At 35.8% G+C, this 17,298-nt stretch overlaps 1 protein-coding gene across 1 annotated transcript; it reads left to right on the top strand.

The window, feature by feature from the left end:
* The first annotated feature begins 2,637 nt into the window (after positions 1-2,637).
* LOC144453979 (inhibitor of growth protein 3-like) lies at positions 2,638-13,645 on the top strand. The gene is made up of 10 exons (XM_078145359.1): positions 2,638-2,728; positions 2,852-2,923; positions 3,018-3,118; positions 3,225-3,290; positions 3,960-4,056; positions 6,101-6,151; positions 6,855-7,123; positions 8,663-8,829; positions 9,911-10,085; positions 11,239-13,645. The coding sequence occupies exons 1-10, from the start codon at positions 2,701-2,703 to the stop codon at positions 11,353-11,355; spliced, it is 1,143 nt and encodes a 380-aa protein (XP_078001485.1). The 5' UTR covers positions 2,638-2,700; the 3' UTR covers positions 11,356-13,645.
* Positions 13,646-17,298: the final 3,653 nt, after the last annotated feature.

The raw sequence follows: 17,298 nt of genomic DNA, 5'->3' as shown, positions 1-17,298 counted from the left end.
GCATACACTCTAGGTCAGACTCTGTAATCATGCTATAAAATCACAAAAATTTTCTTTCTTTGTTCTTTTAAAATGGTGTTAGGATGGAATACGGAAGCTGTCATCGTTTACGGCTTGGATGGATGGTCGGAAGAACATCGTTTACGGTTTGGGGGGGTCGGAAGAACATCGTTTACGGCTTGGAGGGGTTGGAAGAACATCGTTTACGGCTTGGAGGGGTCGGAAGAATCGGAGGTCACCAGTCAAAAACCAAATAGATCTGAATAACCACTCTACATCATAATCTTCAAGTTTTGGTTGTCTCTTTCAAAACTTACACTTTACAAGTGAAAATAGTTCAAAACAATAAATTGCTAGCCAAGGTTTTTGAATTGTTGCATTTTTATCAGCAAAATATCAAAAATAAGTGTAAGAAAGTAGAAACCAAAAATTGATCATGTGTCACTCAAAGAATGCAAAGCTACAAGGGGGTTGCTCAAAAACTGAGAGAGAGAAAGGAGGGGCTAATCAAATATTTTTTTCAAACATACTGAAGTCCGAAGTCCGAAGTCCGAAGTCGAAAATCAGAAGTCAGAAGTCAGAAGTCGGAAGTCGGAAGTTGGAAGTCAGATGTCGGAAGTCCCTTCTCGGCTTTCGTATAGAACACACTTATATTCACATGATAAAACTTAAACACACCTACCTGGTCACAAACCTTTTTTTGTGGCTGAGCAACAATAAGGTATGCATTTACCTACTGGTATGTTTAATTATAGGAGAAGGCGGGAAAAATAAAGATGTGTGTCTGACAGACAGACAGACAGACAGACAGACAGACAGACAGACAGACAGACAGACAGACAGACAGACAGACAGACAGACAGACAGACACACACACACACACACACACCATATATATAATATATACGAAATATACGAAAAAATGACTAGCTGAACCATTTAGTCCATGAGGATACATAGTACCAGCTCCAATTGTTTCATTAATTGTTTCAGTGTCTGGGTTAGGTGAATAGCAAATGACTGTGGCTGTCAGAGCATTATCGGATAGAGTGTATCCTGGCATCCTGAAGTGAGGTACGACATAAGGAGATCTGTCTATTCTGTTCGTTTTGATATTTGAGCGATGGCCATTCATTCTCTTGTGAAAAGGTTACGTAGTCTGGCCAATGTACTGAATATTACACGTACGGCAGGTTAGAGCGTATATGACAGTACTTGACTTACAATGTAAGTCATTCTTGATGTGATACGATTAAATTTGCCTGTAACCGTGGATTTTAAAAAATTCGTGTTGTGGATCAAAGAGCAACAAGCGCATCTTGCAGTATTACAAGGATTGCAACCCCAAGTGATTATTTCCGACTTGGCTTTCTTTAATTTATTCTGGTAAAGAATGTTACCGAATATTGTAGCTGGTTTGCGATACGCAATAACAGGTGGTTATATAATATATATATATATATATATATATATATATATATATATATATATATATATATATATATATATATATATATATATATATATATACTATACTATACTATCCAGATGATACGTACCGAAGCTAAATAGTTGAGACTTTATAATACTTAAATGGCTTCCTATATGTCTTTAATTTCCACTCATTTGTTTGGCTTTTCACTATAATCCCCCCTCCACACACACACACACACACACACACACACACACACACAAACAAACAAACACAAACAAACAAACACAAACACAAACACAAACACAAACACAAACACAAACACAAACACAAACACAAACACAAACACAAACACAAACACAAACACAAACACAAACACAAACACAGCAACCTCTACCCCACTCCCGGTTTAAAGACGGGATAACGGATTATTGAATAAACAAATCCAAAAGGAGTGATCTTCGTTCAACAAAATGTCTCTCAAGTACTGATATTAAATTACAAGTATTAGAGACTAGACTTCACTGTCTATGAACCCCGGCTAATGACGGTTCTCTGTCAAATATTTTAGACCGCAGTCGCAGTGCAGTCCCGGGCCCGGTATACTAAGTAATGATTGTGATAGACCTTGTAAAAACAGTATTCATAGCTTGATTCAAATGCTTCCCGAAATCGTTCGGTTCAATAATCTAACAACTTCTCTTTCATTAGTATAATCTCTTTGAATGATTTCAAGAGCCCGGGAATTGTGCTTCTACATTTGATATCAGATAATAGATAACCAGGTCTGCACATAAAATCCTTATCGACAGCTAGAACTATCGAGCAAAGACTCATGCATTGCATTGAACCATGCATTGAACCAAGTCAATATATTGCACGCCCTCAGCGGCAATAATTGGACGTCGCGCGAAATCGAGGCTCATTCAAGGTTGCACCAAGGAATGTAACACGTAATCTCATTGGTTTTTATCTTTGATGGGCGTTACTGTAATTACCACAGAAAAGTTTCATTTATTACACACTTATGCTAGTATTAAGTATGAAGTTACCGAAAAAACGTACGCGTAGTTAATCTAACGAGTTTAGAGCGTAGTAAAAATCGATTGCAATCATATGTGATGACATTTTGTTGAAATACTGAGAATATGTTAAGCTACGTAAACCAATCAGAAAGTAGCTAGCTTCAGAGAAATGAATGGCCGAAGAGACGGCACCGCTTCAGTGTCAACCATATTGAATGAATCGAACACCAGAACGCAGCGAAAATGTTGTACTTAGAAGACTACCTGGAAAGTAAGTGGCCAAATAACATGCACGTTTGAACTATAATCCCACAATCTATTGATTTGGAAAGAAATTGGGATCAAATCGTGGGCAGAAACTAACCGTCACCGTGTTTTTCTGTTTTGTACCTAGTGATCGAACAGTTGCCGATGGATCTCCGAGAGAGGTTCACGGAAATACGCGAAATGGACTTGCAAGTACAAAGTAAGTATTGCTACCAGTTCAGTGCGTTGCTGCTCGGTCTCGTTTTGCAATATCCGTGCCTTTCATCTGAAACCATGTTTTTCTCGCGTTTCAGACGCAATGGATAATTTAGACGAGCGTGTCAAGAACTTCTTCAACAACGGCAAGAAACTGAAACCGGAGCAACGTGAACAAGAATACGAAAAAATTAGAAAAGTAAGTGTTCCCGAAATGTATGAAAACTCGATCGGCCAGTCTTTTCTTTAACTTTGTTACAAAAATTGATATCTCATCTACGGTTTTAAATGTTTTGTTTTACCAGGACTATTATAAAGCCTTGGAAGACGCCGACGAAAAAGTACAACTTGCGAACCAAATATACGACTTGGTAAGAATATTTGCATAATTTATGCAGACAACCGCCATTACAAAACGCCTCACCGCCACAAACGAGATGCACCACCATACAATGTATGCATTATCCGATGATCAATGTCAACTTAAAGTTAATAATCATTTTGCATGTTATGCCTTTAACTCCATATTAGAATATATTTTTGTGTCTATTATAAAAATGAATATTTTGAGTTTTTTGCAAATTATCAATATATTTAGAGAGATGCAATGATATGTGTGGAAGAAAATATAATTTAATACTAATAGTACATACTAGTTGAATGTAAGCAAAGTGTCAGCAGAATTAAAAGTTAATAACACATTTGATGGGGAAAAGAAGGGAGGGTGAAAATGCAGTTTTAGATATATGGTTACCAACTTGCCATTTTAACAAACATACTAGTGTTTGTCTTTTCCAATAATAATGGTGAAGTTTTGTGCAGAATGAAATGCTATTAATGTAAAGTGTATCAATCTGTAAGATTATGGCTAAGAAAATGTAACGATGTCAGCGATTTATTTTATTGAGATAAATGATAAAATGTAGCAATTATAGGAAGATTCTTGTCCAGTCAAGACAACCATGTTTCAGGTGATGTGGTTGTAATTGTAAATTGTATTGTATTGTGCTGTGATCTAATTGAGTTTAATTCATACCTAGGTTGATCGACATCTACGTAAACTCGACCAGGAGCTCAACAAATTCAAAATGGAATTAGAAGCTGACAATGCTGGCATTACAGAAATACTAGAAAGAAGTAAGTTAGTCCTAATTGAGACCCGTCAAGCATCCATAGAGTGGCAACAGTCACTTAAGCTACTTATTTTCTTTCTTTTCTTTTCTTTTCTTTTTTTTTTTTTGGGGGGGGGGGGGGTAATTATAAAATCATAGGAATGTTGAGATATATTTTCAAAACTTATGGAATTTTGATGTGCCTTAGGCAGTTATTGTGGTGCAGTGTTTTAGTGCAAGTGACTGTCTTGCTAGCAGTTCTGATATCAATATTATTGCCGTGGTATCTTGTTTGTAAGATGCAACATGATCAACTGTCACTCACCTGATAGGGCTGAACAACACAATGTATCTTACAGGGTGGATGGTATCATGACGTCATACAGTAATTGCAATCATTGTACTTGGCCAAATCAAGAATGGATTGTACTTATGTCGGTAGCTTCCTACTACCCATCAGCACACAATCAAACAAAAATGTCCTTTCCTGTTTGATATCTGTCATCAGTAACCTACATGTATCTGAAAGTCTGTGAGCATATCAACATATAATGTAATTTTGTTATGACTGTGGCACACCACACAGCCACTTTTACAGTCAATTGTGTACTGACATCAGCACGCAATCACATGTCAACTATGATGTGATAGGATTGGCTAATTTATGGCATCACCTCTGTTCTGTCAGTCAGTATATAGGGTAAATTATCTTGCTTTAGCTCAAGGGTGCAGCAAGCTTTTGAATACTGTGTAACAAAATTGCACCTTTTCTCAATGATGATTTAAAGATATATTCAATGATTGTAATCATTTTAATAACAAAATAAACGTACAAAAACCACCACAAGAAACTGATACCATTATATAGCTGTAACTAAAACCTTTTCCTGTTTACACTAATATTAATAAAACCTGATATTTTCCTTGTTATTTAAAGTATATATTGCACCACATAATTAATGGGAAAGTGATGTGTCTGCTTGTTCACATATATACAAATGTGGGTTTGATGGAAAAGCTTCTGAAAATTGACTCAAAATCATGATGGTGGCATCTAGTATTTCACACTGCCAAAACATCTTTCTCATCTTCAGGAGATTTGATATACTTCAGAATCAGCTATGTTTACTTGTAAAGACAAATGGTTGGGTTATTGCTTTTGCAACTTCACAAGACTAAATCATAACGTGTAGTCATTCAAGAAATTTGGGGTTTTCTCATTGCTGTCTATTTATGAGTGTTTTTAAGACAAAAGTTTACTAACTTTTTATAAGGTGCAGTTAAAGCTCAAGGCTAGAAGTCTGGAGAGCAAGGAATTGAAATACGCTTTCAACAGTAGAGAGCAAGTCAAAATATTTAACAAAAGTATAGTCTCAATAAAATTCAAGTTGAGATTCCTAAACACCGAATAACTTTCTCACTGTAATAGACTATTATAATAGTAGTGATAAAGTGTATTAGAATTCCCTGGAGAGCTCCAGGCACTGAGGCAAAAAGTATATCTAAAATTGTGCGACAACGCGTGTGGTTTTTTTTTTTATTCTCAACAAACCTGTCACTCAGTCCACTATTTATGGCAGTTACTGTTCTTTTTAGTTAGTACTGTAGAGCAAGTAAGTGTGTATGTAGGGCAGATGTCATTTGTTTGTTTATGATTGGCTCTGCAGTTGCCGTCACTGAAATACAGAGGGTTATTTTTGTGTTTCCCCTCGGATCTGCGGACTGCATGGGCTGGACAAACACAAAATAAAAAAAAGACCAATGTGAGGGTATTTACGTGATGTACGCACTGACCACAAACTTTTTTCTTTTTGGCCTAACAACTATTACCCCTGGCATAGATCTATAGCAAAACAATGGCCTGTTATACTTCCTCAACTCCCTAGGAAGCATACAATAAAGTACCATCAGGTCAGCAAAGAAACAGGTCAAAATAATGCATTAGAGACTTGTTTGTTGTAGGATTATGTGTAAGGTTGATGCCTAGAAAATAAAGGCGGCTTCAAGTTGTGAGCTCTCAGTGAATATTGTTGCTTTCTTTATTGATATTTTTGCCTCCTCTTGTACAGGATCATTAGAACTCGACGCCCCAGCTCAGCAGAATCACCAGAGAGGAGAAAGTAGGTTGAAATCTCAATGTTGTCTTCATGATAGTTTAGCTTCTAGAACCCTAGCAATGAAATGGAGAAAGTCCAGGAAAATTTACAATTTCCTATCCATGATCTTAACCCCAATTGTTTATAGGACTTTGGTATAAAGGATGTGTAGAATGTATACACAAACCACCATTAGACCAAGTCATTACAATTTGTCATGCATCTTAGTGTGTTTCACTCAGTGTTCAATATTGTGGATGTAACCCAACCTTTTTTTTTGAAGACGAGGCTGCTCAATTATTGGTTTAAATATATAGTCAACTACATTGTATTACACTAATATTAAGAGTCCTATCAAAATAAACTGATCCAGTCTGGTCGCAAATGCAAGTATCTTTACATTACTAGACAGAAGTGCTGTGTTATGTAGACAGACTGCACACACAGCATATTTTTGTCACAAGAATTTTCCTGTGTGTCTTTTAAAAATTCCAATTTGAATCACTCTTCTTAAAAAAAGACTGTCAAGGTGTGAAACTGGTCAAAGATTAAAGCTGCTGTTCTACACATGTACTTGTGAGATATGAAGAATTGAACTTCACCCACTATTTACCATTGCAAGCATACTTGCATTGCTAAATTCATCATGTTGAACTAACTGAAAAAAGTTAACTGAGTTATACTGTAAGCATGACTGTAATATTGTGTGTCACTTTATTTTTGTCAGAGCGGAAATACACTGCCATAGATAACCATGTAGAGAAGAAAGTAGCTCCTGACAAACTTTTATCAAGTTTGGCAAGTGAAGCTGTTCATGATACTACAGGGTACAGAAGTAACAGTTCAACACCTCCAGCCACATCTCTTGGGGCAACCAGTGCAGAGAGTGGTGCCAATGCAACACAATCATCACTATCATATAGGTTAGGACAGATGGGTGCTGGGACCAATGCCATAGCTCTCGCTGCTGCTCAGGCTGTTTCTAACACATTACAGGTAAGTGAAACACATGTGAGTAATATGCAACTATCCACAATCTTTGGATCTTGAGCCTACATTTGTAAGTATATCTGTTAACAAAGTTCTGTGAAGGGATACTTTGTTATGAGGCTGTATCTTTGGAATAGGTATTCACATGTTTGGCCATGATAATCAATGTTCACTCAATCAACATTCATCTTAAAAAATATTCAGTACTCAGTAATGTAATAGTAATTACATGTTATTGTAGTTATCAAAACAAGTGATACAATATGAATGGAACTATCAGGCACTATGTATATATTACCAGCCATTACTGTTGTAGAAAAAAAAGGGTAAATTTTCACTTGCCTCTTTTATCAACCAAAATGCTTCATGCAAATCTGTGTATTTGGGTTCCATGTGTATGTCCCTTTATTAACTGCATCAAAGATTATTGAGACTACTAGCTACTAGAAGTGTACTGAAGACACACAACTTTTTCCAGCATTGTTTGATTATCAGGAGACTGCTGAATGATTACATAGATAAAAAACATTGCTTTAAAACCTACCATTAAAACACAGATAAAACATAGATGTGTGTAATCTTATCTGTAAAAAAAAATAGAAAGCACTGATTCATACAACATGTGGGCTTAGGCTATTAAAATGTACTCTTGTTTTTATATGCTGGAGTCCAGAATGACTCTTGATTTGAGCACTTATTTAAGTTATTAACATCACTGACAAATAATTACAGTGATAGTTTAATTTTAAGAATAACTTTATATTTCATGGCATATCATCATGAACCTTTGGTCAACCTAAGATTGCAGAATAGATGAACAAGTACAGTGACAAAGTCATAAATTTGATCATGTGTCGTAAAGATATTGTATCCAAATTTTTTGAAGTAGAATGATAAAGAATCTGTGCATTTTATAACAATAGTGGAGATTTTCCAAATGATGGTAGTATTGTAAGTTATTCCTCAGATCTCCAAGTTAAAATGTTATGTAGTAATATATGTACATAAGTTGTACATTGACTATGATGTACATGTATATATAATTACCATGACAACACAATTCTGTAATATGAAGGCCTTGAAACAATGAATAGAAATAAATGATAAAGTGTATTTGTATTGCACCTGTCCTCCAGAGAACTCCAAGCTAACAATCATTACCCTCATCACTGGTCAAAAAAGTTATTTTCATAATAGGTGTAGTACTGGCAGCATAGAATGAATGAGATTATCAGTGTTATTTTACTCTTTCATTCCAACCCAAAAAGTACCAGTGACATCAGGATCATAGAAAAATGCACAATACATAAAGCTTCATCAATGCTATGTGATGATTTTATGCCCTTTCCAGGGCGAAAATCAACATAAGTACAATTCCAGATGAGTCTTACAATAAGCATTTATCGTTGGTGTCTCAAGTTGGCCCATGCCCCTTTGATACAGGGAAGGTATGCATTGGCATGCATCACACTTCTGTGTAACCTCTATGTATCGTACTACTAATATCATGACACTACTTCAGTTGTACATTGTTTTCACTCTTAGATGCAACAAGGGAGGCGAACAGCAAGTATAAGAGCAACATACGATGCATTGAAAAGTGGTGCTGATCTTAGTCAAATGTCAGGGTATACTGGTTTGTATGGTTCACCTGCATCATCTAGCTCAGGGGATACAAGAACAGCTGACTCTAGGTCACAGAGAAATAAAAAGTAAGTACACCCATTTCATATGTGCAATATACATGTAGTAAATAGTGTCCAATATCAGTGCTCAGTTGGGTTTGAATGTGCAGTGAACTGCAATATTTGTATAGCCTTTAGGGTTGAGATTTTTTAAAATCTAGTTAAAAGTACAAGCTTTTCAGTCTACCACTACTTGTTTTATTGGCCATGTTATGCTTTTATTGAACTGAAAGGGTTTAACAACTAGTTACTGTCTTTAATTCAAGTCAGTTGTGTAAATGATTTTCGATTAGAAATTACAAATAGTTTGTGGGTTATCAATCTTGAGGTCAATTATCTCTATTGTTTCAAAAATCTTGTAAATGACTGACAATAAATCAAATGAGTTTATGTGGTATATTTAGCCCTAAATACTACAAGGTCACACAAATGCCAACTTGGTGATCAGATGGTGTGCGCTCTTACTTTTTAGCACATCTTTTGCAAGTTAGCTTAATATTACCAGAAATCAGAAGTTAATCTTCCTTTGGTTGGTTAACCAGTAGTAAGTGGTAGTGCATAAAAAGTAAATATACATGGTCCCCTTCCCTAACTTGTACTTATGGTACCACATCTTGAGTTTGTTGTAGGAATTATAATTATGGATTTCCCTCTGTTGTGCTTGAAGAGTTGGGTAGCAGTGAAACAAACATGATAATAACTAACTTTCCCACCACATCAAATTGAGAAATTGTAGGTCATGGCATGGACCTGACTAAGGAAGTACAAGCTAGGAGCGAAGGATATCTACCCTTAAAATACAGGATTAGGATTTTCACAATACTTTGAATTAATGTGACTCTATACAGCAGTGTGCACACACAATTTCTAGTGACGCACCAAAATTTGGTGTTCCCCCATCTCTTACTATGTGGTGACTCACAAGAAATCCCAGTTTTTCTCATTTTGTGACTCACAACAACAAAATTTGGCTATCGTTAGAGGGCACACTGCTATACAGTAAAGGCTGTGCAGTCAGTCTTGAGAAACTTACGCAATGTTTTGCACATTCTTGCTATTCCTTTTGAAAATATTATGACCACTGTCATTTTAAATACATCTGTTTCAGACAAAATTCAAGGAGCACAGTATTCAAGACAGAACCTGTCCCAGAACCTGTTCCAGAACGAGTTGTAGAACCTGCTGTCACAGAACCAGACTGGACATTTGATCCCAATGAACCAAGATACTGTGTTTGTAATCAAGTCTCCTATGGTGAAATGGTTGGTTGCGACAATGATGATGTAAGTATGATCAACAAACATTCTCTTCTCTCTCTTATCAGGGTTGAAACTTGTCAAACAAAACTTGTGTTAATCGATCGGGTATCACAACGTCATTTATTGTGAGTTATCAAAGTTCACTAACCAAGAAGTGTGTACAAATTGGCATTGCAATCCATTGACAATCAACTATTTGATCAAAGTCTGCTGTGTACGCTTGAAATTTGAATCATTTTAAGCAAATTAAAATAAAAAATATTTGCGTTTCTGATAACACGACTTCAGAAAATACGGCAGATAAGTCGGAATGTTATTTTATTTAAAATTTAGATTTAAAAATTACTTTGACCCCAAGATAAGATACTCATCGGTTACAATACTTCTGTGAGAGTTTGATGAGGTCTAAAAGAAGTAGATATAGGTAATTATAAGTTAAGTAGACGAACGTGTTACGCAGACTGTACTGCTATAGTCTAAAAAGACCTGGTTTCTTTCTGGACTATAATTTCCTTTTGTTTTAAAAATGACTACAGTTGAGGCAAAGGCATGAAGGTATACAAGGATATCGAAGTAAATTTTTACCATTTTACCTGTTTGCATACGAAAATGTTTAGGGTTGTGGGCTTAAACTAGGATCAGTACAGGTTATCGGAAACACAGTGTTTTTTTATTTGGCTTTAGAGGAGTTGATAACAGACATGTTACCAGCATTATGACTTCCTCAAGTCACTATGTTATGTCTGCAAAGTCTTATCAAATAATATCGGCTTAAAGTTTAATACTAAGTAGACCATATTGATATAGTCGTACATAAAATGAGTAGCAGTGTTTCATTCCCGCAACAGTTGCATGAAAAAGCACTTAAAAAATGAAAATAATGAGAGTCAAAGTTTCACTCCATGACTTGGCCAGAATTGTGTCAGAGTAAGGCGTGACATTTCTTTTAGGTGTATTGTATGGAAAATATCCGAACTGCCTATTGTAAAATTATACCTTCATTACGATCTCAACTAAAAAGTCATATCAGTATTATATTTATACCATTTTTTTCCATTTTTTTTATTCTTGGTAAATGTTGGAAAGATAATATGAAGAAAATGTTCGCAAAATGTTTTAGATTAAATTTGTTCTTTATATAAATGTTGAACATTGTTTTCTTTATTTTGAACCACAGTGTCCAAATGGAGAGTGGTTCCATTATGGCTGTGTTGGACTTTTAGAAGCACCAAAAGGTAAATGGTACTGTCCACAGTGTACAGCAGCCATGAAAAGAAGAGGCAGAAAAGTATGATTTCAGCTGACAGCCTGTAACTTGAATCATCCTCATCGTAATCATCCTGAAATGAAAAACGACTGTGACACCCGCACACAAGTGGGTCAACATCAAAGTACAAGGAAATAGAGTAAACAGACACAGTAACATCATCAGTATCTTGGTTACAGCTCAAGGATTGCCATTCTAGTAGAAACCTTACACCCAATGAAGTGATAGCTTCAGAATTACCGCTTCTACACAACAGGCGATTCATGTTCAGTTTAGGGAAGCATCAACATCCTGTGTCTTATCAATAATACCTATTGAATTGTAATCTGAGAATCACTGCATTAACGCTACAGATGATGCATATCTGGTCTGTAAGATACAGACATTAGTGCCACGCTATCAGCCAGCACTCAAGATTTAAAAAGCATGATAGTGCTGAACAACACAACATATCTTAGTCTATCGCATATCCTGTTATGATTTCTGTGTCACCACTTCAGCTGCTTAGATAACTCACCAGTGAGGTTGTAACTCTGGGTTTCAACCCAGCTGTATGTGTAAGATGACAGGTCTTGCAAGAACAACAGAGATTTGCCACTGCAGCTCTTGTTTCTCATATAATGTACAATCACATGTTGCTACGGCATAGCTCTCCATAACGCTTCATCAATTAAATACTTTATTTGCCGTCTTTGAATTTCTCCAAAATCTACCAGGCAGACAGGAAAAAAAAAAAACACAGAAAAAAAACAATGGTATGTCACGTAATGTTTACTTTTCTCTTGATTCATTTTCTGTTTGTATCTAACTCTACAATTCTGGTGAAATAGAAACGTCAAAATCCAAAGTTTGGTTGTATAAACAACTATTTAGAATTATGTGGTCATTTGAACGGTCATATCTGAACGGTCTTTCCATTTATAATAGTATGAAATATGGTCTTACCCGGAAATTTTGAGCAAAACGAAATGTGTTTGTTTTTTCTAAATCTACTGACAAACCTACCCACACACGGACGACAAACAAATAATTTAATTGAGGGCGCTTTATCTGTTATCCAGCAGCTTCATTGATGCAGATCAAGTATATATTACTATACGTCGTTGCTAAAAAGTGAATTTATCTTTTCATATTATTCCTAGTAACAAATTTGAATAGAATTCATCTCGCAAAGAAAGAGAAAGTTGCACCTTTTTTTTATATAAGAACTGCTTGCCTTCTTAAACACACCATCAACGCAGTGTAGTTCAACCAAATATGTACATGCCTCTGTACAGAAGAGTAGAACCTAACTAGTATTCTGATATTTACGTAGTGTAGTGTTAATTTATAATACCAGATGATAACTAAATGCAAATACAGATTTGCCATACTGTAATAGATGCTGAATAGAAATAAGATGATACGATTTTACTCCTGGCGATACCCTCAAACAATTGAATTTCCATGCGATGATTATGAATGTGAGTTACAGAAAAGAATGCTCGACTCTTTACAACTGCATTTTGTTAGAAAACCATATGTTGTGAGATACCCCATTGAAAAGGAATGGCCCTTCCCACTCCCCTATATTGTGGGAAGGGGAAAAAAGAGCAGGAAATGGTAGTGGTGCACAATATCCAGTGACCACAGTTTTGTGCTGTCACATGAGAAAAGCCAAAACTGATATTGTTTCAATACCCTCTCCCCTATAGAATAGAGTACATAAATACACAAGAACAATTGTATTTTGATGCATATGATATGTACAGTTTCAATTATAAAGTATTTTCTGTATTATAGAACACTTTCAGAAGATATTACACAATGTATAGATTTAAAATTATCAGGCCACATTACTATAGATAGTGTGAATATCAATGTATCAGAGGAGGAACAGCCAAGCCTTTATCTACCCTTGGGACTATAACATGCAGAATTATCGTATTTAGAAAACCAAGTACATTTTACTGTTTGTCTCAGCCCACTGCCATGTTGACCTTGTGTTTTTTTCATGACCAATCTTCAATGCTTTCTATCTAAGTAATAACTATTTGCTATGAAAACAAGTGACATATGTAAAAAAAAAAAATATCTGTGGTTAACTTTAAATAGGAAAAGAAAGTAAACAATGCAATTGACAATTGTGCCTTTAGACAAAAGGGGGGGGGAGGGGGGGGGAGATAAGTGACCAAACTGTATATTTACTGGTACAATTCTGTTGAATGTTTTTGTGGTAAATGTAGCAGACGTAGCCATTCCTGTATGAAACCTATGGTACAGCTAGTATGAAAATTTCATATCATTCTGACATTGTCAACATTGTGATGTCATACTTGTGATTATATAAACCCCCCCCCCCCCCCCCCCCCCCCATTAGTGGCTGACTCACATGATAGAAGATTGTAGATCAGATGATGACGGTCGCTATAACACTGAAGATTCATAGGAAAGTTGTACAACATGGCTTGATGTTTGAACTGTGAAATGACCCTACATGCATTTACATAAGTTTAGGGTCATCATCTATGAACTCAGTATTACTATAACAAACATCCATCATATAAATACACTTGCCATGTGATTTCAGTATCTGCAGTCCAATTTCATATTTGATTTCATAGCACTTTATTTTTCAATTGTTTAGCTCATTTCTGTACATGAAATGTTAACTAATTGTGTGTATTCTGGGATGAGTGCTGGCCACTCCAGTATTCTTGTATAAATACTTCAATTTTAAGTCCACTAATCTTCAGAAAATGTAATTATTTGTCTCCTTCCATCACAAAGCCTGTTGTAAATATAGTCTGGCTATAATAAAATTGACACTTATTGTAAAGTACATGTATTACGACTGTTTAAATTTTTAGTAAGAAAATGAAATTATTATTAAAAACTTTGCTTTTTTATACCTCAAGTAAAGGTTTCATCAACTTGTCCGCTCTTTTCTTACTCTACATTTGTTTAGATTTGAAATTTATAGTATCTGGGAGATTTTAAAAATTACAACTAAACTAAGTACAACCTAAATGAAAGTACAACAAAACAAGATTGAAACGCCGTGTAAGTGATGATTAGTGGTATATTTGATATTTAGCTAATATCCATTACATATTGTCCGAATTCTCAGTTCCTGAAATTAAATTTGTACTACCTACGAGTGTCATAAAAATAATGATAATTCAATTTCTTGGTGTACACCATTGGCTTCAATTCCATGGGCTGTATATGCATTACTATAGGTGCATATGAGAATAAGTCGACCTTGTTCTAAACCTTTGACCCTCTAGCATGTGGTAAAATGTTACTGCAGGTACCAAGAATTCACGCTGACTTCAGAATATGATACACCTGATAGAATAACTGGATTCCCAAATTGTATGTCTTTCCATATTCAACCCATACTTGCATTATTCATTTCACTTTAGCTGATGTGTGTAATTCCTGATGTAAATACAATTAGTACAAATGATCAAGTGTGTCTTGTCCATAGCTGGAGTCCAAATACTGCCATTTATGTTCCAGATCACTCTAGTTGTCAGAGGATATTCAGATGGAATTATCTGAAAGGAATCTCAGAAACTCTGAAATTAAAAGACAAAGAATACAAATATTAGTTAGTTTGAGGATATCTGTAACAGGGAATGGTCAGTTGACAAATCTGTAATGCTTTGAAAGTTTTACCAAATGCCAAATTTCTATCAAGGGTCATTGTTTGGGTGCTTTAAAAGTTGGCCCCCCAAATAAAAGTTTAAAAAAAATAATACCAGTAGCACTGTGGCACAACTGCAAAGTGGTGTAATTTTTTAAGGGTTTTTGAATTTTTGTAGACACAAATTTGGGTTAATTGGTACTCATCACAATTTAAGTTCTAATTTGCATATAAACAAATATTTGTTCACAAAGACATCTCTAGTATACTAGTAGTAACAGCCCTGCAAAATTTCAGACATCTGCTCTCTACAGGTACTTTGAGAGTACATATTGTGCTTACTTGCATCATTTATCTGTAAAGGTGTAGTGCCTATGTGTCATATTTGGATATGTTTTGTGAGTTAGTTTTAATCACAGGTGTGTAGGTTGGGGGTATTACTGTGAATCAATTCTTACCGTAGTGTAGATTGAGGTGGGTCTACTGATCTTAAACTGTAACAGAAAAATATTTTGTTGTTACGTTTTTAATAGTTAAATATAGACCTAGAAGAAAATCGTCAGTGTGCAAAATTGGTTGAATTCTGCCAAAATACGGCACTTATTAATTTGTGTCAACAACAAGTGAGTTGCCACCACTTATATGGCTTTTTCTTTGTTTACTGGACTATTGCGGTGAGGGATTTGATTGTGACAGTGATGAGGATAATTGCCATGGTCGAGGACTTACTGGTGTATCAGGATCTAGTTGGAAGGGTGCACCACGTTGTTGTTGATAGTGTGGCCACTGTTTCAATTTGTCGGTTTTGCTCCTAAGGCTACGATGGCGCCTAAAGTTCAGCTCGTCGTCAGTGTTGCTCCTACGACTTGACATACGTTGCTCAAAGTTAGTGACATCTGACGTTTGGCGAGGTTCAACTACGTCTTCCTGTTGTGAAAACGAGGCTGTTCCGCTACTCGTCGATTGCTGTGTTATCACATCAGATCCAGGATCATGACGATAGGTATGCCCACTGTCCCATTCCATTGAAAAATGACTTCTCCCACCATCGACGTGTGTATCATCCTGTGCGTCCTGCCAGTAGTCAGGGACGGGGAAATTCCAAAAGTTTCCTGACATGACATTTGTGTCCATGTCAGTCGACCACCGCGTGTCCTTTCCGTCGTCTGCCAGTGATACTGTTGATTCTAATTCGTCGGCAATATATGCATTATTGCCATAGACAATGCTACTCATGCCTTTTACGGTGTACCTGAGAAAGAAGATAATTAAATTCATCATGTAATGCTTTCACTTGGTAAAATATTTCGAAGATCTTCGAAGTATGTAGTCACGCTATTTCTATCTTGATGTACAATGACGTCACCAGATGCCCCATTTTGTGTTTCCCAAAACGAGGTAAGTTACAATAGTAAAACATCCGTAATTCATCACCTCTCGAAAGAAACTGTTCAACTTTTTCGAAGGTTTTTGAGAAATATATTTTGATTATCCGATATCCGATGATTATTACCATACCCGATATGAATATCCATATACACTACATGAATACCCCATTCCCACATAAGTATTACGTGCCACATATGAATATCCATATACACTACATGAATACCCCATTCCCACATAAGTATTACGTGCCACATATGAATATCCATATACACTACATGAATACCCCATTCCCACATAAGTATTACGTGCCACATATGAATATCCATATACACTACATGAATACCCCATTCCCACATAAGTATTACGTGCCACATATGAATATCCATATACACTACATGAATACCCCATTCCCACATGATTATTATCATACCCCACATAAATATCTATATACACTACATGAATATGCCCATTCCCGAATCACTGTTCCCTTACTCTTCAAACATATTTGAGTACCTTACATACCATGAATTCCAAATACTTTTATCAAGAGCTCTAGATATATCCTAAACTAATTATGTAATATCGCCAGGAGGTTTCAGAGCTAGTATAGTAACTAAAGGTTCTTCAAACTTACCCTCCAATTTTCTTCGTTTCTTTGTAAGTTTTTCTTTTCCTTATCTTGGCAACGATTACAATAATTATCACAACAATAATGAAGGATGCGATGACAGATAACGCTATAGCAAGTTTGGTGATTATATTCACAAATGTCTCACACTGTTCCCCTTCGTAGTATCCGTTTGCTCCCTCTGAACATCTGCGGAAAGAATAATGTATGTTAATTTGAAGAGAGAGAATGTTTATAGCATTGTTTTAACGAAGTTTCGCCTTATCCACTGTAACATTACTGGATCTATCTGACGTCAAGTGATTTGAAAGGGTGTGATGGA

The sequence above is a fragment of the Glandiceps talaboti genome, chromosome 1 (genome assembly GCF_964340395.1).
Source record: "Glandiceps talaboti chromosome 1, keGlaTala1.1, whole genome shotgun sequence".
NCBI classification, from domain to species: Eukaryota; Metazoa; Hemichordata; class Enteropneusta; family Spengelidae; genus Glandiceps; species Glandiceps talaboti.
The sequence above is the reverse complement of the archived record's forward strand: the minus strand, read 5'-3'. Positions and strand labels throughout refer to the sequence as shown.